The sequence below is a fragment of the Abramis brama genome (genome assembly GCF_963993115.1).
Source record: "Abramis brama genome assembly, chromosome: 23".
NCBI lineage: Eukaryota > Metazoa > Chordata > Actinopteri > Cypriniformes > Leuciscidae > Abramis > Abramis brama.
Window position 1 is genome coordinate 7,060,001 of NC_139985.1, and position 26,322 is coordinate 7,086,322.

General features: G+C 35.1%; 1 protein-coding gene across 2 annotated transcripts in view; it reads left to right on the forward strand.

Annotated features, from left to right (window-relative positions):
* atp13a3 (ATPase 13A3) overlaps nt 1–26,322 on the forward strand; it is a 48,565-nt gene that overhangs the window by 16,552 nt on the left and 5,691 nt on the right. For both annotated transcript variants that reach the window (XM_084101539.1, XM_084101540.1), the window contains exons 3-32: nt 3,802–3,889; nt 3,969–4,142; nt 5,036–5,212; nt 5,336–5,406; nt 8,092–8,175; nt 8,874–8,943; nt 9,069–9,203; nt 10,206–10,278; nt 10,638–10,769; nt 11,795–11,977; nt 12,109–12,266; nt 12,438–12,626; nt 13,671–13,732; nt 13,836–13,986; nt 14,088–14,204; nt 16,267–16,293; nt 16,384–16,537; nt 16,627–16,747; nt 16,877–17,001; nt 18,088–18,260; nt 18,893–19,015; nt 19,114–19,193; nt 20,175–20,217; nt 20,316–20,425; nt 22,013–22,109; nt 22,629–22,701; nt 24,074–24,239; nt 24,387–24,571; nt 24,865–24,953; nt 25,391–25,471. In XM_084101539.1, coding sequence (XP_083957665.1) covers nt 3,839–3,889; nt 3,969–4,142; nt 5,036–5,212; nt 5,336–5,406; nt 8,092–8,175; nt 8,874–8,943; nt 9,069–9,203; nt 10,206–10,278; nt 10,638–10,769; nt 11,795–11,977; nt 12,109–12,266; nt 12,438–12,626; nt 13,671–13,732; nt 13,836–13,986; nt 14,088–14,204; nt 16,267–16,293; nt 16,384–16,537; nt 16,627–16,747; nt 16,877–17,001; nt 18,088–18,260; nt 18,893–19,015; nt 19,114–19,193; nt 20,175–20,217; nt 20,316–20,425; nt 22,013–22,109; nt 22,629–22,701; nt 24,074–24,239; nt 24,387–24,571; nt 24,865–24,953; nt 25,391–25,471 — 3,474 coding nt within the window. In that variant the 5' untranslated portion in view covers nt 3,802–3,838. The remainder of the gene's footprint in view (nt 1–3,801; nt 3,890–3,968; nt 4,143–5,035; nt 5,213–5,335; nt 5,407–8,091; nt 8,176–8,873; nt 8,944–9,068; nt 9,204–10,205; nt 10,279–10,637; nt 10,770–11,794; nt 11,978–12,108; nt 12,267–12,437; nt 12,627–13,670; nt 13,733–13,835; nt 13,987–14,087; nt 14,205–16,266; nt 16,294–16,383; nt 16,538–16,626; nt 16,748–16,876; nt 17,002–18,087; nt 18,261–18,892; nt 19,016–19,113; nt 19,194–20,174; nt 20,218–20,315; nt 20,426–22,012; nt 22,110–22,628; nt 22,702–24,073; nt 24,240–24,386; nt 24,572–24,864; nt 24,954–25,390; nt 25,472–26,322) is intronic.

Here is a 26,322-nt window from a genome sequence, read left to right on the forward strand (position 1 = left end):
CATATAGAAAGTGTTGCATCCAAAGTCCAAAATGGATGCCCAGTAAGAACCAGTTGAGAATAAAAAAAAACTTTAGTGAGCAAATAAACGTTCCAGTTGGGTGGTTACTTTATGGTTTGATTTTGATTTGTAAGAATAATAGTTTGACCTTCGCTAATGTAAATAATGCAGGGATTAAAGTTCTCCGTCGCTACGACGGATTTCCGTTAATTGCAGCGAGTATACGACGGATTTCCGTCAATTGCAGTGTTCCCGCCTGTCCTTGTGTCTTAAATTCACTTTTCATAATTTTAAGGCCGTAAATATGCTTACATTTCTCAAATAGTGTAATAAATGTCTTAATTTCAGTTTGAATAGGTCTTAAATTAAGGAAAGATGAGGTGTATTCACTCTGCTGAGGGGGATGTGATCAAAGCCTGGAGTGGAGCGAAAGCACGTTTCTCTCTGCACTCTAAGCGTTCTGTTATCACTCCGCTCTGAGTTTTCCATTCCCGCTCACGGAAAAACCACTCCGTGTTCACTCCATTTTAAAAGTTATTCTAATATGTTTATTTTTTATATCATGAACGTCTGAATTTATAATACTATATGTAACATTTATAATACTATATGTAACGGTTTAGAAAGTATTCTACACGTTAAATAAATATAATTACACAAAAATGTCCAAATGTAGTGAACAAGCCTAGAGAGAAATGCACATTTTACATTACATTACAGATTACATAAGAGTGTAGTCTGTTTCTATTCGTTTTGAATTTTTTTGCTTAAAATTAGATATTTCAAGATTTCAAGCTATATATATATATATATATATATATATATATATATATATATATATATATATATAAATATATATATCCGCCTCCATGTCCTGATTATATTGTCTGCTATATTTGCTTCTATTAAATCTAGGCAATTGGTTGATGAAACATCGATTAAAATTAACAAAACGAAATACATTTTAAAGAAAGGCAAAACAAAACAAAACTTAATGAAGTGGTCAAAATCATGTCTGACCCACTCCATATGTCTCCCAATATATTGCGCATCTAATGATCCTGTCTTATTCATGCCTAGTGCCGTACCCACCATTGAGGTTCCCGAGGTCAGGACCTCGGTAATTTTTCGAAGTGCATATAATGAAGGTTGTGAAATAATTGCCTAATGTTAACTCTACTTTGGTGCTGCAATGATATTGCACATCGCCACGATAACCGACTTCATCTGAGCTTCTTTACTTGCCGTTCACATGTTTGCGCTCTCACGTTCGTTATTTTAAATGTAGATGCGCGAAAAGTGCGCCCAAATAGAGAGCGACGCCGTCGCAACGCTCGCTTGTTTGGTTTTCCCAGGCAAGGTTAAAAAAAAAAACACCTCAAAGTATACAGGCTCTAGGGCTTTATGTCCCACGAACCCCCATAGCAGAATCACTATAGCAAGGACCTCGATATTTAGAAATCCTGCGTACGGCCCTGCTCATGCTGTTCACTTTTCATATAATCAACATAGATAAGTGAATAGAAAAGTGTCTCAACTGTACTCAGTCTACCCTACATAATATAAAATCTGTTTTTAACCTAGCCATAGTACAGTTGAGACACTTTTTGCGTTTTGATTTTTCACACAAAAATAGATACTGAAAAGAAGTGAATTTCCACATGACATGCCACATGACATTACATTAGCTTGTAGACTAAGATATTATTAATCAATAATACTCATAAGTAGCTTATAATTTCCACAATAAGTGAACGTCTCAACTTTCTCAACTGTACCCATATGTGGTACAGTTGAGACACCCATTTTTAATGATGTAAAGGTAACTAACCATTCATTGCAAATATAATAAATAGACAAATAAAGAAAATAACAATTGGGCAACATGTTTCATTAATTTTATTTAAATTAGAACTGGTTAAAATGTATAAAACAGGAACAATATATTTAATATATTCATTAATACAGTTTAAATATCACAAATATCTAAATTTATTTTCATTTGCGTCCTATGCTGGCTAATTACAACGTTTAACCTGTTATCATAACACTGAACAACTAAACAGCGTGTTTCGTAATAGAGCTCTATCGCAGAGTACAGTTGATACATGTGTCTCAACTGTCCTCCGCTTGCCACCTCGCACATTTCTCTAGATTTTGCAATGACCTTGCATGACACAATACCATGAAATATGCCAGTTTTTAGGGCACAGAATAACGTTTGTGATGATACCAGTTACGTTTAACAGTCATATAGGGATAACAAGCTATTCATTGTGGAGTGTGCATGGTGAAGTGAACGTCTTGCATAAGAAAAAAAAACTTTTGCAGATATCTTCGGATCGGAGATGCATCCGTTGTTCAAATTTCCCATGATCAAAGAGGACATTAATACGCATGTGCACAGCAAAAATCACAACTTGTGCTTGCTGCGAATGCAAGTTATTTAAGGTGTCTCAACTGTTACACAGTCTGCCCTATAGTTTCTGATATTAGCTCACTTTTCGGCAAACGCTCTGTTTGCTTTTATTATTTGAGAAATAAAAACTTAAGTTAAAGTTATGCAAATGGTTATTTTTTTGTATGACTATATCACAAAGAGTCCAGTCTTGTAAAAGCATTAGATTGAAAACACTGAAATTTCATAAAGTGTGTAAATAATAGAAACGCAGTTTGGCCTTTCTTTAAATGCAGATGTTCTTTGAGTATTTCATTTGTGAAGGTAAAGCATGTACTCACTATACTCCTAATTACAAGAAGAAACTGCTCTTAAACTGGGTGTGTGACAGGCTGTGGAATGGGGTTTGGCCGAGGAAATATTTTCAGTCAAAAGAATTTTTCTTTTTTGCTTTAACCCTTGATAACGTAAACAGTTTGAAAAGTCAAACTGTAAAAAGTCTGCTGAAAACATCACAACTTGGATGTCTTTGAAAAAAAATTCCTCTGTGGAGAATATTTACAGGATGCCTGAATCATGTTTATTATTATTTGTTTTAAATCTATAATTGTGTGACATAATTCTCAAATTAAGGCGCCAACATAAAAATATGAGCAGGGTTGGTTCTAATGTGAAACTAAGTAAGGGATAATGTATAGCGAGGCGGTTGTTATAGAGAATACAACCCCGACAGGCTGATCGGGATCAGCCTGAAGGGCTTGTATTCGCTAAAACAACCGCCTTGCTTTACATTATCCCGCTTATTACATGGCTACCCAACAAATAAATCAATAATTTGACACAAAATATTGATTTAAAAAGGATTTTATTGATTTAAAAACGATCGTATTGCTTCCGCTAAATCCTGCGTCCATAGCAACGCTCTGTTTTTCATGGCAACGGTGTGTTATACTTCGCAGCGAAGAAATAACAGACCGCATTCTACATTGGAATTCAACCAAGCCATGTAATAAGGTGAAAGAAAATACTTTACAATTTTTAAATAGCAAATTCATCTACCATTGGTAGGTAAAATTACATTTTGGACCCTGTGCCTATAAATCTCATTCTGTTTAGAGGGACATTTATAATTTGTGTTTTGATTGTCAAATTGCCGACTGGTTTGACAGCTGTTGTCTTGCTCTCAGACTCTCAGCATGGTTCTCAGCTGTAGTGCTCAGGATTGTGACTCACAGGAAGTTCTTCTCCGAGTGTTTGTGTTTACGTGTGCACATGATTGTGTGTCATCTCAGGTCAGCTGGTTGTCAATACAAACCAATGGTATAACAGCTGTTGTTGGGCCTCACACAATCTTTACTGCACTACGCACACACTTAGCGTGTGATCTCTGCGTGTGTGTGCAGGAGCGCAGCAGTCATCCAGCCAGGACTGAAGATCAGGATGGAGAAGGAAGACCTGAAGATTGTCAACAGGGGTTTGGAGGATGAGATGGTATATATTATTTTTGTTTCTCCTTCCTTTTTATGCTTTTTCCCCTCTTATATTGCTCATTGATTATCTTTCTGTGCAGGAGTTGAGCGGGTATCGGCTGTGCCGATGGAAGCTGGTTCTGGTGGGTTTAGGTGGTCTCTGTACAGGCGGTTTTCTTTTCCTGCTGCTCTATTGGATGCCTGAATGGTGTGTGAAGGCCACCTGCACACGGACCGCTGTCAGAGACGCAGAAGTCGCCCTCTTACGAAGCACTGTATGTCTTAAACCTCTGCAAAACTTTACAAAACCTTACATTATCATGCGTTTTGAATCTGGATTGTATCTGGAAATTCTTAGATATTCTAGATTGCATTTATCTAAAATATTTATTGTATACAATACATACTATAAACGCTAATAAGACAGGAATGCCCCTAAAGAAATAAATAATTATGAATATTAAACCTAGAGACATTTATTGACTTATTAATCTTAGTTGATGTTTCAACATTTACTAATACATTATTAAAATCAAAAGTTGTATTGTTTAACATTAATGTACCTTAAACTAACATGAACAAACAATTAACAGTTTTATTTTTATTTAGCTAATGCTAACAAAGATGAATAAATACTGTAACAAATGTATTGCTCATTGTTAGTTCATGTTAGTTAATGCATTAATGTTAACAGATAAGACCTTTTTGTAAAGTGTTACCGCTTTATCTGTGCACGTGCCTTTAGGCAGAGGAGTTTATGAACACTAAATATTTCAAATACTTCAACTTGATAGTCTTTAACATAATTCTGAATTACAGAATGCTTCAGACATCATGTTCTTCAGTGGTAGATAATACTTAAACTCTTGAGTCAGCTAAATATTCATAATTCTAGTTCGTCAGTGTGCTGTATGTCTGTGTTATAAAGTGAACTTGGCAATCAAGTACATCACTTGTTAAAGTGAAACATTCACACATTTTTTACTAAAATGACCTTGGATTTCTTTGATGTAATGCTACATTCCTTTTTTTATTCTTAGGCTTTGAGAAGTTGCCTGTAAATGTGTTTTTTTAATGTTCATTAAGATTACAGTTTGTTTTAGTTGTTGCCTTTTTATAATAGAAAATGCCATGTGTGTTTGGGTATAATCTTTTTGTTTGTCCATAGGATGAGTTTAAGCGCTGGTTTCGAGCGAGGGTTCGGATCGTTTTGGCCCCTGGGAAGAACCCTTACGACAACCTGGCCTCTCAGACCGCCTCCCCTCAGGCCAATGACCACGCCCACAACCCCTCTGACTCCGCCCCTGAGAAAATCACCAGGAATCAAGGGGACCAGCATGTGCAGGTATTATATGCACAAACAAAATCTGTCTTATCCTTCCTACACAAATTCTAGTTTTTACAAACTAAACGATATAGTTAAGCTTCATTGGTGACTGAATAAGTGTCTTTTCTTTTTGTATTACAGATACGTTATTTTACCCTCCACAGCACTAAGTATTTTTGGAGCGACACCATTCACAACTTTGAAGTATTGAAGTAAGGAAGCATGTCTGATTATAGCTCCTGAATCTTTAATGGGTAGCTCAGCCAAAAATGAAAATCCTGTCATCATTTAATCACCCAAATTGTTCCAAACCCATAAGACTTTCATTCATCATCTGAAACACAAATTGATATTTTTAATTAAATCTGGGAGATTTCTCTCCTTCTATTGAAAGTCTATTCAGATGCTTCAATACGTTTATAAAGAGATCGTAATAGAAATCCGTAAGGATCGAGTGTTAATCTAAAGTCGCTTTTCCAACATTGATCAGCAAACAATGTTTACAGAATTCAAATTTGGTCACAGAAGCTCAAGCACATTCGCTTGACTTGCGAGAACCAATGAGGTTCATTCTGGTGTTACGCAGCATGTTTAAGCTTCCATAAGAACCAATGAGGTTTGTTGCTGCAAGCAAGTACGGTTGAGCTTCTGTTTATTTCCGCTGGCGCTGATCAATGTTTATACTTGGACTAAACTGCTCAATTCATATGGATTACTTTTACAATCTCTTTATGAGCTTTTTGGTGAATAGACTTTCAATGGAGGGAGGGAAATCTCTTAGATTTCATTAAAAATATCTTTATTTGTGTTCCGAGGATGAACGAAAGACGGAATGACATGAGGCTGAGTAGAATTCTCAATTTTGTGCGAACTATCCCTTTAAGATTAGTGAAAATGTTACTCTGTGAATCACTAGCCGCATTTCCATTACCCTTCAAATTGCGCAAATTGCGAATTGAAAATACGCACAATGGAAACACGTCAATTTCGCAAAAACTCCCGTTTATCGCAAAAAAGTTTTTACGCTCTCATGAGGTGGTTTTTCAGGCAATTCGAAAAAGGAATATTTCGCAAAACTGCAATGGAAACAGTTTTTGCGCATTTACAGTCACCTGACTTAGAAGACGCGGTGTGTTTGAGGTCCATGTATAGCTACGCAAATAATAATAATTTTATATTATTTTATTATAACATTTAATAGGCTATATTTAGAAGACGCTTTTATGCATAAAAGGAAGCTGAGTGTGGAGCGCGCACTGCATGACACGGAGGCGCGAGCGCGAACACTTGCATTTTCCTATCAACAGTGGAAACAACTTAAAATACTCTATCATTTCTGGTCATACAGAAAATAATAATACATTATTCTCAACTACTTTTATTAACTCACAATAACAAGAAAACGTTGTGCTTTTGTAAAATAAAATAAAACAATCAGACGCACTTTCATGATCTCCGTAAACTGGAGCGCGAGAACTGAAACAAAATGAAGGCTAAAGCTTGAAATGTCCACTTTAAAACGAACAAATTCGAATCGAAGTCTAATACCTTCTGATTATGTAATCCGTCTGCTTAACAGCGGAGATGGAGATGTGATTTTAGCCAAAACAATAGTTTATTAATAATATTAATGGCTCTTCTCATTCAGCACTGCGGGAAAAACATCAATTCCAGGTTCTAATTTGGCCGTAGAAAACCAGTAAAATTGACATGTTTTCCATATTAATTTGTGAATATTTTAAATGTTTAATAAAGGGGCAAAAATTCATAAACAAAAATCAGAAAATTCATCGATATTTACTTTTTTGCGCAGCAGTTGGTCTAGCCAGTTCAAATAAAAATTTTGGTGTTCAACTTTGCGTTTTAAAAAGACAACAACCGTTGATTTTTCGTTTTTCAATTAGCCTACGGGTTAAAAAAGGAAAAACGAATGGACACAAAAGTAGCCTACATGGATCATTTAGACAGAATACGAGACAGAGTTCTTTATTAAATTAATAAAAGAAACAATAATTAGCCTATAGGAATACTGGATTCTAAATCTCAAATAAATGCCACAATCAAAACCTCGGAGCAGAAATGAGGGCGAAACACCCGGAAACTCCTTAGGCTTTATGTGTCGTTCGCAGTATAAGGGTCTTTCCCTGCCATTAATGCTTGGATAACACGCCACGTCTCCTTCCATTAATAATAATAATGTCTAATGCGGTGGCTGTGATATTATATAAACCAACGTCCGTTGCCGTGATTTTTGGAATGACTTATCGCGAGAGAAAAAAGGACGTTTTAGTCGCATGACATCGGTTAATGGAAACGCCGTCATTTCGCAATAGTTTTTTATCGATATTTAGATAATAGCGCAAATCTGTAATGGAAACGCGGCTACTGATACTGTTGTTAAAACCATAGATATCATATATAAAGGCTAGATGTCTCGTGCGCGCTGCTGGCCAATGGAGATCGACGTCCGCACACGGCGGCCATCTTGCCACAGTGGACTCGCTCACTCGTTTAATGGTGCATATACTTTTAAATAACCATAACTTGCTCAATTTTCTACCGATTTTCAAACGGTTTGGTTTGTTATAAACGTCAGAGATGTAGTTATGACAACTACATACATACACTGCATACATAGGAATAATTATAACATACATGTTCAAGCATTCGGAATTATAGCCACGTTAATAACGTTTGTAAGAAACCAAACCGTTTGTAAATCCGTCAATATTTCAGCGAGATATGAGGATTTGTGTGCATGCTGATCACTCACCTAATGCACAGCTTCACTGCGGTAAGATGGCCGAACGGTGATGCCGGAAGTGACTGCGCCATAAGACATCTAGCGTTTATATATGATATCTATGGTTAAAACTATTGTCTCCTCTGTTCTGCAGAGGCCTGGAGGATCTGAGCATGACCTGCTCATCCGTTCACTCAAAGCACAGTGTCGGGCTCAACAAAAACCAGCAGGAGTACAGGTGAAACCTTTGGCTGAATTTGACATTTTTGGAGGTAAAGGCTCAGCAAAAAGGTTGTCCTGTCAAGGTCCACCAATGTTAAGTTGGCCAACATAGATGAGGTTTTGTCGAAATTACCAAAGTAATTGGGATGGACTTGGAAGCATCATTTTAGATGGATGGAAACATTATAAACAAATCACAATATGCCATTATTTTCTAGCAACAGTGTTTTAAAATCCACTATTTTGTATAATATTTTGGTAAAACTTAACAAGGTCTCATTTGTTAACATTAGTTAATGCAACTAATAATACATGAACTAATAATGATCAATATATTGATTACACTTTATTTTAAGGTGTCCTTGTTACAGTGTAATAATGCAATTAAGTACTGAGTAATATTAATTCAAAATATGTATTATGCATAATGTACTGTTATTACTATAGTAAGTACATGTAACATTTAACATGGACACTGTAAAATAAAGTGTTAACATATTTTATTACAGCATTTATTAACCTTTGTTAATGTTTGTTAATAAAAATGTTTAAATTTGTGTTAGTTCGCAGTGCATTAACTAATGTTAATAGGTACATAAAAAGATGTCACTAATAATGAAATGTTTTGTGGTGAGGCCATCCTAATTATTGAGCCCTGAACTGGATTGCACTGACTGTACAAATCTCACTTAGTCCTTTTCTTCTCTATTTTAGGAGATTTTTTTTCGGACTAAATGAAATAGACGTGAAAGTGCCTTCTCTTTTCAAGCTGCTAATTAAGGAGGTACGAGTGACATGTGAAACTGACCCAGGCCGGAGAACGGCATGACACAGCACTGCTGACTCTGCTGTTGAGAATATGTCTTTTCGGGAAATAAGTGAACTGAAACTTCTCCATCTCTTTTTCAGGTCCTCAATCCTTTCTACATCTTCCAGCTCTTCAGTGTTATCCTGTGGTGTACCGATGAATATTATTACTACGCAATGGCCATAGTCCTCATGTCTGTCATATCAATAGCTACCTCTCTCTACACTATTAAAAAGGTAAGCAGGCTTGTAAAACGGTTTGCAACAGCATTTAAATATAAATATTTTATTTCCGTAATGATGTTTTTTGAGTGGAATGGAACAGGGAGTGAGTGACAGGGCAGAACTTGATTTAAAATTTTGTAATAATACAAAATTCACCAATAATGATAAGTCAGCAATTATTTTCAAGTTTTGGCTATTAACTAAAAAAATCTAATGGATCATTAGAAATCTATGCTATACAAAATAATTATTTTGTATATATTTATAAATAAATAAATAAAATATTTATATAATATTTTAATATAAAATATTTACATGCTGTTTTTTATATATATATATATAAATATATAAAATTGTATTATAATGTTATTTTATTAAAGACAAAAATGCCTGAATAAAAAAGAAATAATGTTTTGGCCTGTATTAGTCTAGAATTTTAATATTGACCATTATAGGTTATTTTGTATAATATGCAACATAATTATTGTACTCTATACATACAATACATGTACTCCATACTATTTTAAATGTAATATTATTAAACATTTAAATACTATTTAAAAAAAAGAAAAAACACTGGAATGCCCCTAAAAAAAAGTAAATAAACTAATACTAATTTAAATATTTCATTTTTCATTTTCATTAAAGACAAAAAATCCCCAATAAACAAACAAATAAAAATTTGTCATTTTATTTTACAAAGCCTTTACATTTTAAGATTTTTGATTTTTGTAGAATAACAAGCACTGACAAACCATGCATATTAAAACAATAGACATTTATTGTAATGTAACAATTTGATTACTCTAATATATGAGTATGAAGTTGGATTTTAGAGATATCAAGCTTAGCTGTTAGTCATAGGGCGTATCCAATGTTAGAGTTGGTGCTAATTTTCTGATTGCGTAACTGAGATATGCTAACAGTTAATGTGTGCCTATTAGATTTACTGTGCTGCCTGCACACACAAATGTTTATTTGTTCTTCACAGAAACATTTTCTTTTGTTTTACAGCAATATGTAATGCTACACGACATGGTGGCAACACACAGTACTGTTCGTGTTACGGTCTACAGGGGCGAAAACGGTATGGCTCAGAGTGAAGAAAATGCTTTTTCAGTATATTTGTAATGATGTACACTGCTGCAGGCCTGGGTTACCTGCTTCAGGGAATCTGATGTAGTGGCCAAAGTCACGATGACTCAGCACTGTGCAAGGAAGCATGGGTAATAAGTGATGTGCTGAGACAGACTGGTTTTATTTCACTGATCGCTCTTCCCCTCCCTCCCTCCCTCCCTCCCTCTCTCCCTCCCTCCCTCTCTCCCTCCCTCCCTCTCTCCCTCCCTCCCTCTCTCCCTCCCTCTCTCTCTCCCTCCCTCTCTCCCTCCCTCTCTCCCTCCCTCTCTCCCTCCCTCTCTCCCTCTGGCTTCTGTCTTTGCTGTACAGAAACGGAGGAAGCCCTGTCCACAGACTTGGTCCCTGGTGATGTCATCGTCATCCCCAGCAACGGGATCATCATGCCCTGTGACGCCGTGCTCATCTGTGGAACCTGCATTGTTAATGAGAGCATGCTCACAGGTGATTGGCTGCATCCAACTGTGATGTCATAATAACCGAGCCCACTAGAGTGGGGCAATATAGCTTAAATTTTATGTATATAAACTAACTATAAACCAAATTTGCTACTGAAGTTTACATTGGAGATGCTATTAAACATCTGTATATAAATTATATGGTAACCCTTTACAATAAGTTTCCTTATAAGATAACTTTAGTTAATGCATTAAGTAACAATGAGCAATACATTTGTTGTTGTATTTATTATTCTCTGTTATTGTAAGTTAATACATTTACAACTGTTCATTGTTAGTTCATGATAGCTAAGATCCATTAAATAATATTAACAGATACATCTTTTGATTTTAAAATCATGTGTTCAAATGTGTTCGTAATTTTGTCAAATTTTGTCAAATGTGTTCGTAATTGTTGAAATGACATTAACTAAGATGAATTAATGCTCTAGAAGTATTTTTAATTGTTAGTTCATGTTAACTAAAATGGTTATCTAATATTAACAAATCTAACCTTATTGAAGTTTTATTAATTTTAATAAATGTTTGAATTAAAATAATAATAATGTTATTGTGATTAGGATTTTACGGTTAATAATTTCCAGTAAAAGTTTATTTACTTTAGTTGTCTTTTCTGAAATTTGATTGGATTTTATGTGATAATAAAAATCATGAGCATCATGCTAATTAACTTTAAATAGTGTTACAGATTTCATTTTATCTTCTGTTTATTATTAATGGCTAATATTATCATTTGTAACAGTTATTTCTTAATTGATCATACTGTTTATTATGCAAGTAAAATAAAGTATGGGTAAAACTATTTTAGGGTCATGTACTTACCATAGTAATAACAGTAAATTATGCATAATTACATGCAACTAACCCTCAACCAAACCTAATCCTAACCCTATAGTAAGTACATGTTAATTAATATTACTCAGTGGTTAAATATATAATAACACTGGAACAATGACGCCTTAAAATAAAGTGTGACCAAAGTATGTTTATTTCCATGTTCTCCTCTCTCAGGTGAGAGTGTTCCGGTCACCAAGACGGATCTTCCGAACCCTCAGCAGGACAAGAAGGGTGCGGATGGTGACATGATCTACGGCACGGAGGAACACAAGAGACATACGCTCTTCTGCGGCACGAACGTCATCCAGACCCGCTACTACACGGGAGAAATGGTTAAAGCTGTGGTAGTGCGGACAGGTTAGAAGCCAGAATTACTGCAATGTATCGTGGGATATATCTGATGCTGCCTTGCATTTGGTACCTTAGTAGACAGCATAATTGTGCTGCTTATCTGATGCTTAAAATGCAGTTTTCTTTTTCTCTTCTAGGTTTCAGCACCGCTAAAGGGCAGCTCATCCGGTCTATCCTGTACCCCAAACCCACAGACTTTAAGCTGTACCGGGACGCCTACCTGTTCCTGCTGTGCCTGGTGGCTGTTGCCAGCATCGTCTTTATCTATTCTTTAGTCATGAAAATCATAAATCAGGTTTTTATCCATCTTTACTGTCTTAAAAAGAGCAGCGTCACATTGTTGTGATGTCAGTCCCTCTTAGTTGTAGGATATATAACAGAATTTGTGTAAATAGGATGCAGCTTTGAGCAGAGTTTTAAATGATGTAAATGCTAGAAAAATTTGATTATGATGTGTACTCTGCAGGAACCCGTAAAGGATATCATAGTCAAGTCTCTGGACATTATTACCATCACGGTGCCGCCTGCGCTGCCGGCAGCCATGACAGCGGGCATCGTCTATGCTCAGCGGCGTCTCAAGAAAGTGGGGATATTCTCCATCAGCCCTCAAAGAATTAACATCTGTGGGCAGCTGAACCTGGTGTGCTTTGACAAGGTAAATGTGGGAAACTGAAGTCCTTTTTGTGTTTGGTGAAACTTATTGCCTCTTCACGATGACTCGCTTAATTAGTCCTAATTTGTAAGTTGCTTTGGACAAAAGCATCTGCTAAATGACTAAATGTAAATGTAAATTAATGAAAAGTCAGATATTCTGGATGATTTTTAAAAACAACTCTTCTTTAACACACTCATTACCATTTATTCTGGTTATTTTTTTATAAAACTAGGGTTAATTCAAGTAAATTAGGGTGACGTTTTGGCACCTCAGTGCCTAATAATAAACTGTGTTACTAAATTCACAGTTTGTTTTTACAATACATACCGTTTCAAAGCAGCTTTACAGAAACTGCACGTTTCTATATTACAGAGTGATCTGTTATCAGAGGTGACTGTCAAAGTTATGTCCATATTTCCAAAATGTACAGTTCTAAGATAATATAAATCATGCAGTTAGCTAATCGTGTATTCATTTAAGGAAGAAACGGTGAGCTCATTAAAGTTGTTATTACAAGTTGTGGACATAATGAGTAAAAATACTCAGTTTGATTATTTTATAAATGATTATACTTAATAATTATCTAATTTAATATTTATTTAATAATTTCATTAAAGTTTACTATTAATAACAAAAAATAATTGTTTAATAAACTCTTACTCTTTATATTATTATTATTATTACTACTACTACTACTGGTAATTGCAATTTGCAATAAGGTCTCATTTGTTAACATTATTTAATAAATTGCTAACTAACAATGAGCAATGCATTTGTTACAGTATTTATTCATCTTTGTTAACGTTAGTTTATAAAAACAGCTGTTCATTGTTCATGTTTGTTCGCTGTGCAGATTAACTAATGTTAAAAATTGTAAAGTGTTACCATTTAAACTATTATTTATGTATTAGTGCTATTGATATCAATAATATCAACATTAATAATATCAATACAATAATGATAATAATAATAATAAGAAGAAGAAGAAGAAGAAGAAATTATTTTTAGACATTTTAAATATTGTATTATCCTGTATAATTTCAGACAGGCACCCTCACAGAAGATGGTCTGGACATGTGGGGAATTCAACGAACAGAAGATGGCAGGTAAGATAAACTAGATAAACCAGAACATTCTCATTTGTTTTTTAAATTAACATGGAGGAACCTTTAATTGTCTTTTTTTGACCAAAGAATCTCTCTTCCCTAGATTCCACCATTCAGAAGAAAAAGCAGATGATAAGAGTTTAGTAACAACCAAGTTTGTCTCCTGCATGGCCACCTGTCACTCTCTCACTAAGATTGAGGGCCAGCTCTCTGGAGATCCACTCGACCTCAAGATGTTCGAGGCCACAGGCTGGGTCAGGAGAACAGATTGTTATGTCCTCATTCAAGTTTTAAAACAAGTTGTACTTGTTTTTAACTTTTTTTGGGTGTCACTCTGTCTATCTTTGGTCTTCAGATCTTGGTGGAAGCCACAGAGGAGGAGACGGCTCAACACGACCGCATTGAACTCACTTACGTAAAACCGCCAAATCAGCTTCTGCCGCCACCAGTTATATCACCTGAACAGGACATGGTGAGCATTTAAAAATCTCATTTATTCCTGTGATGGTCATTACTCAAGTCTTCAGTGTCACAAGAAACTCAAAGGTCTTCACAGCAACCCGTCAAAATAAAAGTTTGGTTTAATGTCAAGAAATTGGGACAGAAATATATTACTGTTGTACAGTAGAATTTAGCTACAAAAAGCTGTATTGTTACAATTAATCTTGTAGAATAGAACCTATCACGATTGTTCTTCCATGTTTTAAATTTAACTGTAAAGCTCTTCATTTGTTTGCCAGAAAAATGTAAAGAATTTTAACACAGAATATTTTTGGAGAAAAAAAAAAAAAAATAGACATGAACAAAAAAAAAAGTTTAATAAATTGTTGTTTTTAAGAATTAAATTAATTAGACATTCTTTTTGGTTATTTAAATTGAATTAAACCATTAAAATGGAATCCAGAAAAATTAAAACGGTGTATATGTATATGTATATGTATATGTATATGTATATGTATATGTATATGTATATGTATATGTATATGTATATGTGTGTATATATATATACAGTGCTATGCATAAGTTTAGACACCCATGCTAAAGTTGAGTAAAAAGAGGAATAAAAAATCATCTTTTGGAAATTGAACTTAATGCCTTAATTTAAAAAATTAGGAAAAATCTAACCTTTAAGGACACCAATTTTCTTTGTGAATGAATAATGTATCGTAAATAAATAAATGTTTTTCCTTAAAATACAGGGTGCATAAGTCTGGACACCCCTATGTTAAATTCCCATAGAGGCAGGCAGATTTTTATTTTTAAAGCCCAGTTACTTCATAACAGTTAATAACGCGTTAACGCAAAATCATATTAACGGCACTATTTTTTTTAACGCTCGATTAACGCAGCGCGTATTTTCTGTTTGACCCGTGGCCCAAAACCTAGTTGGAGAAATGGAGATACACAGTGTTGCCAACTTAGCGACATTGCAGACAAATTTAGCTATTTTTTTCCCTTCAACAAAGCGCCCAAACCTTATTTAGTTTCTGAGAATCTACCGGTACCGCCGGTACTGCTCTCCCAGCACGCGCGCGCGCCTCTCTCTCTCTCGCTCTCTCTCGCTCTCTCTCTGCGTCTCGCGCTGGAGAGAGGAGCAGCGCTTTAATTCAGTTAAACACAGATATGATGTTGCTTCTCTAATTTTACATGCAAGTATAGCCGAAATCGCAAAACAGATATTGTGTTTATCTTATGTGTATTTGATTTCATCAGACGACGGCTCGATGTCTTAATGGGTCGCGTTTCAGTCACCATTTCATATTCATTCCGTTGTTTGACTACAGAAACAGTAAAATATACTAATGAAAAAAGTTTTATTGAGAATTTAGCTTCATCAAAATGGGCACAGAGAGAAACAAACTATAATGTAGCCTAATAATAAATAATAAATGTACATTTAGCATTTTCAGAAGAGCTGCCCTGTCATGCAAAAATCAAAACATGTTTGTGTTAATTGCTCAGTGCAAAGAAAGAGAAGTAATGGGAACCTGGTATTTCTTTGTTCCTTCTACATGTGTCTAATAGACATGAACAAGTTCTTTGAAAAACATCTATGACCTTTGAAACATGTCTTGTCTTCATGCTCTATATATGTTGACTATGGTTTCAATAATAAACATACATTTGCATAAAGCATCCATATTTATCCATGCCCACGTTGATTAGAGTATTACAAACTTGAAAAGTATTAATTTAAGGTACATTTAGAACAAATAAAAAAATGTGCGATTAATCACGAGTTAACTCATGACAATCATGCGATTAATCGATTAAAAATTTTAATCGATTGACAGCCCTAATACTGTATATATACATACATACATACATATACATATACATATATATACAAATCTTTCTGACCCCAAGTTTTTGAATGGTAATGTACATATTCTGCCCATGAAGCTAGATATAATAAATGTTTTACATTTACACATGTTTGGTGAGCTTTTCTCTGCTTATTATAGTCTAAAGTATTTGTTTAAAAATATCAGTGTATTTAAAACATTGTTCTGTCTCTTGTGGTTTCCTTTCAGGAACTGTCAGAACTCTATGAGCTCTCGGTATGTACAAGGGCTATTATTTAATGAATTTATGAATTTCATTATGAACATATATGGGTGTGTACATTGTTTCTGTCGTGTCCCGTGCAGGCGTCCTATATGATCGGTATTGTGCGGCAGTTCTCCTTCTCCTCCGCCCTGCAAAGAATGAGCGTGGTCGTTCGTCAGATTGGAGAGAGACGCATGGATGCGTATCTGAAAGGAGCACCGGAGGTTGTGGCAAGCCTGTGTAAGAAAGAATCAGGTGAGTGGAAGTTCCGCCCATTATTATCATTAATAATCATTTCATTTCAAATCAACATTGGATTTTTTTTTTCTCACAACGCACCACAGTACCAGAGGATTTTGCAGAGGTTCTGGAGGACTACACCAAACAGGGTTTTCGGGTCATCGCGCTGGCACACAGACGACTAGAATCCAAACTTACATTTCACAAAGTGCAGAACATTAACAGGTAAAGATTAAACTTCATTAAACTCTTTACTAAGGTCTTTTATACAATTATTTGCATTATGCTGTGACTTTTATCATGTTGTGCCACTATGTGTTTAAAGCCAAGTTGTGTTTGGTTTCTCTCCTACAGGGATCAAATTGAGAAAAATATGGATTTTCTGGGTTTGATTATCATGCAGAACAAGCTGAAAACAGAAACTCCAGGGGTTCTGGAAGATCTGCGACGTGCCAACATACGCACCGTTATGGTCACAGGTAAACAAGACTTTTTCCTGGCTTGCAACTGTGTGATTTCAGGAAAAACTGGGAGTTTAATACAGTTCCTGAATATTATTTTCAAAAGGTCATTTTAAACATGGTTATTCACATACATTTTATAGAATACCATTCAAAAGTTTGGACTTTTGAAAATTCTCGCCAAGGCTGAATTTATTTGATCAAAAATACAGTGAAAGCAGTGATATTGTAAAATATTATTACATTTTAAAATGTAATTTTTTTCCTGTGATGGCAAAGCTGAATTTTCAGGATCATTACTCCAGTCTTCAGTGACGCACGTTTCTTGATTAGATGCTCGAGAAACATTTCTTATAATTATCAATGTTGAAAACAGTTGTTCTGCTTAATATTTTTGTGGAAACGGTCATAAATTGTTTTTTCAGGATTCTTTAAAGAATTCAAAAGAACAGCATTTATTTGAAATAGAAATCTTTTGTAACATTATAAATGTCTTTATTGTCACTTTTGATCAATTTAATGAATTTTTTCTGAATAAAAGTATTTCTGATGCCAAACTTTTGAACGGTAATGTACATGGTGCTACCCATAAAGCTAGATATAATAAATGTTTTGTCGGAGTTTTGCTTGGGGCCTTTCTGACAGGATATTCTGGTTCAGTTACTTACTGCTTACCTTATTTGTGTTGGTTTGAATTGTTTGAAGATGGTAGGGCATTTAGAATGATCAGCTGTGGGCAGACAGACAGGAGTCTGGGAGCTTTGAAGCTTAATTCATTAGGTATTCCTGGAATCTGGTCTAATAAGGTTCTCAGCTCTCCAGATTACCAGCCAAGCGGTCCAAAGTTCAGACGAGGCTGAATGCAGCATTGTGAACTTAAGCAGATTGAGTTTGTACATGACCCACGCTTACAATCATGAGGAACACTGGGTCATTGCCAGATATCAGCCATCATCACTGTTCACTTACAAAAAAGTACCATTATACCAGTATAATGGATGTGTACCAAGGTCCAAAAGAATGGGGTTTAAAAATGACACCTTTAGTGTATTGCTTTTAGTAAGGTTTTCTTTCTTATTTTCTTCATCTTCCTCTTTTGTACAGGTGACAACATGCTGACGGCCATCTCTGTGGCACGAGACTGCGGCATGATTCAGCCGCAAGACCGAGTCATTATTGCCGACGCTCTGCCCCCTAAAGACGGCCAGGCTGCCAAGATCAACTGGCACTACGCCGACAAACCCGGCAAACCCTCCAACAAGCCCACCAAACTAGAGGTCAGTGTGCCGTCTACTGGCCAGAACCTGTCACTGCTGTCACAGGAATGTTACATGTGAAGCTCTATCAACAGCTTTTTTTTTTTCAGCTTGTCCTTTAGTAAAATCACTTTTACAGTAGGATACTTACAATGAAAGTACTCAAGGCCATACAATATACATTAAAAAAAAACCTTTGGTAAATGAAGTCTGCATGAAACAGAAGTCTTTTCTTCAATATTGTGATGTATATGCGAGTGAAGTGACTTCTTGAACAAGAGAAAATGTAGGGTGAGACTTGATTTTGTCCATTGGTAATTGATTGGATGGTTGTGGTTTGCTATTGCTGTGATGTCATGTGAGTGACAGGTTGCCCCGCCCTTGTGCCAGTAAACGCGTCATCAGAGAACAGAAGAGATGCTGCAAGAGGGAGGGGAAGTTATTTTGATGAAAGATTTTGAGGGCACAAGAGTTTAAAACAAATTATTGTATCTTAAATTTTGATTATTGTAAAAAAAATTATTAATCATTTGTGGAAAATGCTGCAGTACAAGAATTGTCTATTCTTATTAAATGGTGACTTTAAAACCAAAAATGTTATCGATAAAGCTTTAGCTTCAGCATCTCTCTGTACTTGTGTTCTCTGATGGCAGGAGATGGAAATTATTATGGAAGATGGGAATTCTGAGACGAGACCACAGGAACAGTATCACTTTGCCATGAGCGGAAAATCTTTTGCTGTAATTATTGAGCATTTCCAGGACCTGCTACAGAAGGTTGGCTGAAAGCATATTTGCTTTTTATACCATATTTACACATGTGTGTCGTAATATTATATATGATATCAATGGTGTTTTTATTGTTGTTGTTGTAGCTGGTGCTTCATGGAACAGTATTTGCAAGGATGGCTCCTGACCAGAAGACTCAGCTTGTTGAAACATTGGAAAGTGTAGAGTGAGTAAAAACACACACACACACACACACACACACACACACACACACACACACACACACACACACACACACACACACACACACACACACACACACACACACACACACACACACACCATGATGGCTCATTATCTATTCATATCTAATTTGCACAAACCCCCATCCCTATGTTTAGTGTGTAACTCGTCCCGCACCATTTGTGCGACCAACATAAATGCAGGTACAGTCACGAAAAACAGATGTTGATTTTCATGCTTCTTTTATAAAGTGATGAAAATATCTGTAATGAATATACACTACTGTTAAAAAGTTTGGGGTTAGTAAGATTTTATAAAAAAATAAAAAATAAAAATATGTATGTATATATATATATATATATATATATATATATATATATATATATATATATATATATATATATATATATATATATATATATATATATATATATTATATTATATTATATTATATTATATAATATATATAATATATATATTTTTTTTTTTATATATATATATATATATATATATATATATATATATATACGAAGCATTGATGATAAGAAATCATAATATTAGAATGATTTCTGAAGGATCATGTGACACTGAAGACTGGAGTAATGATGCTGAAAATTCAGCTTTGCTGTCACAGGAATAAATTACATTTTAAAATATACTGTATATTTAAATATATATATATATTTTTAAATTGTATTAATATTTCTCAATATAACTATTTTACTGTATTTTTGATCAAATAAACTTTGGTGAGCAACTTTGGTTAAAAACATTTTAAAAAACTTGCGGTAACACTTTAGTTTAGTGTCCAATTATCGCTATCATATTGTTGCTTATTAGCATGCATATTACTAGGATATTTATCAGTACTTATAAAGCACATATCAATGCCTTATTCTGCATGACCATATTCTACATCCCTTAACATATTCTAATTCCCTCTTTTTTCTGCTCTCTGCTGCAGTTATTTTGTAGGAATGTGTGGAGATGGAGCGAACGACTGTGGGGTGAGAGACTTTAAAAATCTGTTGTAAAACCTTTTCAATGGTCGCATGTTCTGAAAGTGTGATGTGTAGCTGCTGACGTCTGTCTGTTTGTTGCTCAGGCACTGAAGAGAGCTCATGCTGGGATCTCCCTGTCAGAGCTGGAGGCTTCAGTGGCGTCTCCCTTCACCTCCACAACTCCCAGCATCACCTGCGTGCCCAATCTGATCAGGTCTCCTTACTGCACCACAGCACGGCTCTGTTTTAATGCAGCCCTATAATTAAAACTTTCAGTATCTTTTGAAACAGTTCATTGTTCTACAACACGCTGTAAGTTTCAGTACTCAAAACATCTTCAGTCCAAAAACTGCATATATTTTAACTGCAAAAATTTGGCTTCTGACCTCAGAAACCCAAAAATGCATGATGTTTCGCATTATACACCAACGGTACCTTTGATTAGGGTAGGGTATAATTTTCAATAAATGCTGCTCCACACAAACGTATCTCTGCATTTACTTTGAGTTTGGGTCTGGAAAGAGAACCTGAAGTGCTTATAAAGCAGCTGTTGTTAACAAAAGAGAAGATTTAAGGGCTTCCTGAAATTAAAATAGCCATACATATTTGTATTGTAATTTTACAGTTGTGTTGTAAAATGAAATGATTATAATACATTTTTTCCTGGATTCTTTATTATTACAATGGTAATATTACTTTATAATTTATCATTATTAATATTGTATGACACATTTTTTGGCTAAATTGTGCTGACCTACAAACAAGCACAGCAAACCTAGAGCTTTTTTTAGTCTTTTTATTTATTTATCACAATCGCAATTTTGAATTTATTTATTTATTTATTTATTATTATTTTTTATTTTTATTTTTTTTCACTAAATTCATTAGGAGGATGGAAAACAGGCATAGGAAAACACAGCCAGTTTAATTCTAAGAGTCAGAAAAATAGTAGATATAAAATAACTCTTTTGGGTTTGATTTAACTTTTTAATAATTTTGTATTAAAGTTTTTGTCTTGAAGGTGCAGTAAGTGATTTCTGAGTAACACTGTTGATATTTGAAATCGACATCCAAACAAACACACCCCTATCCGAATGAAACACCCTCTCCCTTCATTGCTCCGCCCCCAAAATAATAAACACGCTGTGCAACACAGGCAACGGCTAGCTGGCGCATCAGACAGCTCGTGCAAATATACAGCGATACAGATACAGCATATCTTGGTTCTGTGAAACAGCAAAAAAAACAAAGCTACTCACATATATTGAGCAGAAACAAAGCAACCTGAGAGGCTCTCTGATGTCTCTCCAGAGCTTGAAAGCTTTTCTAGCTCTTGCCTGATCATAACCCTTCTTTTTCCAATAATATTTCCTCTTTGGTAATATCTCAGCCATCTCTCTTTCTACAGTCTTTCTGCAAATGCCCCTCTTGCTCACTCTCTCTCTCTCCTCCCCATTATGAGCGGATACGCCCCCTACTTCTCATTGGCTTAACGAGTGTTTTGTGGTCAGTGCATTGGTCCAATCCACTTTTTCTCCTATTTACACAACCAATACTATGAACAAACACTTATTTTTCAGCACACACAAAACAGAAATCTATCAAATATTCACAAAACTGTTTGTTTGGTTGTTGATTTCAATTTCCAACAGCGTTTCTCAGAAATCACTTACTGAACCTTAAATGAACCACAATGAGTTGATGAGGGGGCCTTCAACATTATAGAGCGTTATACCCAATGATAAATGTTCTTTGTACAAAATGTCTTGTTTGCTGAGTCTCACTTGTTGTTTCTCCACAGGGAGGGACGGGCGGCTCTCATCACCTCCTTCTGTGTGTTTAAGTTCATGGCTCTGTACAGTATTATTCAGTGCCTCAGTGTTGCCCTTCTCTACTCCGTAAGTTCATGATTTCAACCACAACAATTGACTGAACTGTAGTTAATATACATCTTTGACTGCATCCGAAATCGCATACCTCCTTGCTATATAGTAGGCTGAAAACAGTATGTGACAAAAGAAGTATGTCCGAATTCAGAGTAATCATAAAAGAGTAGGCAAATTTACCCGGATGACCTACAACTTCTGGTGAGATTCTGAAGTGTGCATATGATGGGCTCTTTACTATCCCATGAGGCCACGGGAGAGGATTTATGAATGGTTGCTGGTAGGTCACGTGACAGTGACAACATAGCGAATGTAGTACGTCCAGATTGCATTCATACTACACACAGTCATACTATATAGAACATCATTTTTTAGAGGTTGTGAAGTACTTGTTAAAAATAAGCACCTACTCAAGAGAGTATGCTATTTCGGATGCAGCCTTTAACTCGGTTTTCAGTGCTTGAAGACAGATTGAGAGTAACCAAAGATCATTAGTTCTCGCTGAGATTGCTTATACAACCCTGATTTCAGATTGGCAGTAACCTGGGTGACTTCCAGTTTCTCTTCATCGACATAGCCATCATTCTTCTTATTGTCTTCACCAGTGAGTGTCATCTGTAATGTCTTTCTTGCTCAGCTCAAATTTATCTTAGCATTGCCTGTTGTTTTAGCCTGTTATATCTTTTTAGTTTTTATGAATTATGCAGGAACGCAAACTAGTCTTTGTAATACGGATTAGTGGATTCTGATCATCTGGTTTGAGCCTTTTAACCTCCACAATGCATTTCTCATTGCATTTAACTCACCAAATGTGAAATAACAGAGGTACACAGAAAATTAAATTAGGAAATAATATAGGACTGTTCTGTATAGTATCCATTGTGATTACATTGCATAAGATCAGGGAAATAAATAGAGTAATTAGCTGATTTGGATTTTATGTGGTCAGTAAGCATTTAGATTTAACTTTAAGAGTTTGAGCTTATGGAAATCGAGGTGCATTATTAATTAATTGTAAGCAGCAAAGTACACAAATCAAGTACTTGAGTAAAAGTACAGATACCCTAATAAAATAGTACTGTAGTAAAAGTAGTTGAGTAAAACTACAAAAGTAGATTTTTAATGTACTCCAGTATTAAAAGTATACAGCTCTGATCGATGAACCATGTTTATTATTTATTCTAGTCATTATCAGCAATAATAAGAAAGGGTTACACTTTATTTTAAGGTGTCTGTGTTACACTGTAATTTACATTTTAAGTACTGAGTAATAATAATTAACTACATGTCATGTACTCACTATAGGGTTAGTTCCATGTTATTAAGTACAATTTGTAGTAATTACTATAGTAGCTACTTGTAACGTGTAACAAAGACACAGTAAAATAAAGTGTTACCTAAGAAAGTTTAGTGCAGACATTTGATTTATTGTTCTGCAAATAAACCAACATTTTATTAAAATGTTTTGTAATACTACTAATATTTAGAGCTGACAGTCATGACGTAAATATGATTTTCATCTACAATAATAAATATAAAAATCTGGCATTAAGTAACTTACTTTTCATGGAATTCAAGCTATTACATTATCCCAGTTCCCAATTCATTTTGTCCCGATTATTGAATCAGTGAGCTGTTTGACTCAAGAATTGAATCAGTCCGATTCGTGAATGAATCTTTCAGTTAAATTTGTGAACGGGTTCATTGGAAAAAATCGCCACGTTCATGAATCGAGTGGCGATTTCTTTGAAATAAACAAGAAACGATATGTTTTTATGAAATGTTGTGGAGTAAAAAGTATGATATTATGCTTTGGAATCAAGTGGTAGAAGTTTCCTAACAAAAAAAAAAAAATACTGATAAAGTACAGATTCTTGAAAAATGTACTTAATTACTGTCCACCATTGATTGTAAGTACATTATTGATTCTTTTTGCTGTAATTTCTCTCTTTTTCGCTTTCCCCACCCACTCCTAGTGAGTTTGAACTCCGCATGGAAGGAGCTCGTCGCCCGAAGACCTCCCTCCGGTCTCGTCTCATTTCCTCTCCTCTTCTCAGTTCTGACCCAGATTCTCATTTGCCTGGGTTTCCAGATCATGAGCTTTCTCTTGATCCAAAAATTCGACTGGTACTCCAAGCCCGAGTGAGTATGCCGCGCTGCCTCCAATGCAGAACAACTGATGTTTTTTGTCCTAACCTTATAGTTGCATTAAAAACAATCTTATAATCTGACTGCAGCTCAAGGTCATTGTTTTTTTATTTTTTTATTTGCTTGTTCTGTAATTTACAGTATCTACAACTGCTCTGCTCCTCATCACATGGATAACTCCACTAACTCCGACGAGCCCGAAGAAGAAGAAGAAATCATGAACGATGTGAATACCACACTCTTCTTCGTCTCCTCGTTTCAGTACCTCATTGTTGCCGTTGTTTTCTCCAAAGGAAAACCTTTTCGCCAGCCCAGCTACAAGAACTGTAAGGATGAACCTTTTTCAACTTAATGCATTCACAGTGCAGTGTAACAGACAAATCGCAAGGCAGAAATGTTTTGAAATCATTGTTTTGATATCATTTATAATTGCATGTTTTCCATTCTTTTTCTCCCAATTTTATGCATATATTATTTTAAAGAAGTTTGAGTACATTTTGAAAATTTCCAGTTGACTTAAATGTCTAAAATAAAAAAAATGAACAAGTGAGCAAGCAAATCTAGTTCTCAGTTACTGTTCATTGACTCTGTTTCTGGTTGTCTGTTTTGTTTCTTTTAGGGCCGTTTGTCCTTTCTGCTTTAATTCTCACCATTTTCCTGTTTTTCATCATGTTTGTCCCAATCTCTGGAATCTATCAATTTTTGGAGGTATGTTTGTTTCTTAATTAATTCCTTTAGATAATATATGTCCTATTGTTTGAATAATTATTTTAAATTAAATAATTTATTAATAATTTGAATATATTTTAAAATGTGATTTATTAAAGCGTCATTCATTACTCCAGTCTTCAGTGTCACATGATACTTCAGAAATCTTTCTAATATGCTGATTAGCTGCTCAGGAAACATTTCTTATTATTATCAATGTTGAAGACAGTTGTGTTGCTTCATATTTTTGTGAAAACCATGCATTTATTTGAAATGGAAATATTTTGCAACATTATAAATGTCTTTAATGTTACATTGGATCAATTGAATGCACCTTTCCTGAATAAAAGTACTGTATTCATTTCTTTCAAAATAATTTTTTACTGATCTTACTGCATGTTTTAAGAAGTTCTCTACATTGTCTCCATTCTCCTCAGCTTGTGTGTGTTCCTTTGAGCTGGCGTGTGGCTATGGTGCTTATCGTGCTGGGCAACACCTTAGTGAGTGTGTTCATCGAGGTAAGTGGGAACATCAGACTCTTGCATCTCCCACATTATAAGAAATTGCATTTCAATGTAATTCTATTGCTAGTTCATGTACAGTATTTAGGGAAGAGTTGACCCTTCAGCCAAGGTCAATAACACACTGCTCTTGCTGTAACCTAATTAAAACCCTCAATTGTACCTGATGGCATATACACTGCTACAGAAAAATACAAAAATAGGGTTGGGAATCAAGAGCTGGTTCTTATTCAGAGCTGGTTCCATTTTTATATAACATGAGAGAATTTTTTTTAGTTCAAGTTCTTGTATATAAATATACACTGCCCGGCCAAAAGAAAAAAAAGTTACTGTTTGGATTTAAATGGGCATATGATTGGGTTATTATTGCAGTGATTATGTTTCTAGCATGTTATATGTTTGGCAACAGTTCTTCTAACCCTGATTAATGGAGTGTGTAGCTTTTCATTTCTTGAACAACCATGTAGGAAGACACATCATAGCCATACTCCAGGATTACAATGTCAAGATTCATCAGGCTCACTTTACTTAAAATAACATCACAACATATATTTCCATCAAGAGTTGCATCAATTTGTGGTCAAGATCTTGTATTGACAATGTAAGAGTCCAACACTCTGTAAAGACTTTCAATGAATTTATAGTCTGGACTCAGAAGTGGCAATTCATGTGTGAAAATGATTCTTCATGCTCCCTCCCAACCATTCTTTCACAATTTGAGCCTGATGAATCTTGACATTGTCATCCTGGAATATGGCTATGATGTGCCTTCCTACATGATCTTCCTACATGGTTGTTTAAGAAATGAAAAGCTACACACTCCATCAATAAGAACTGTTTCCAAACAT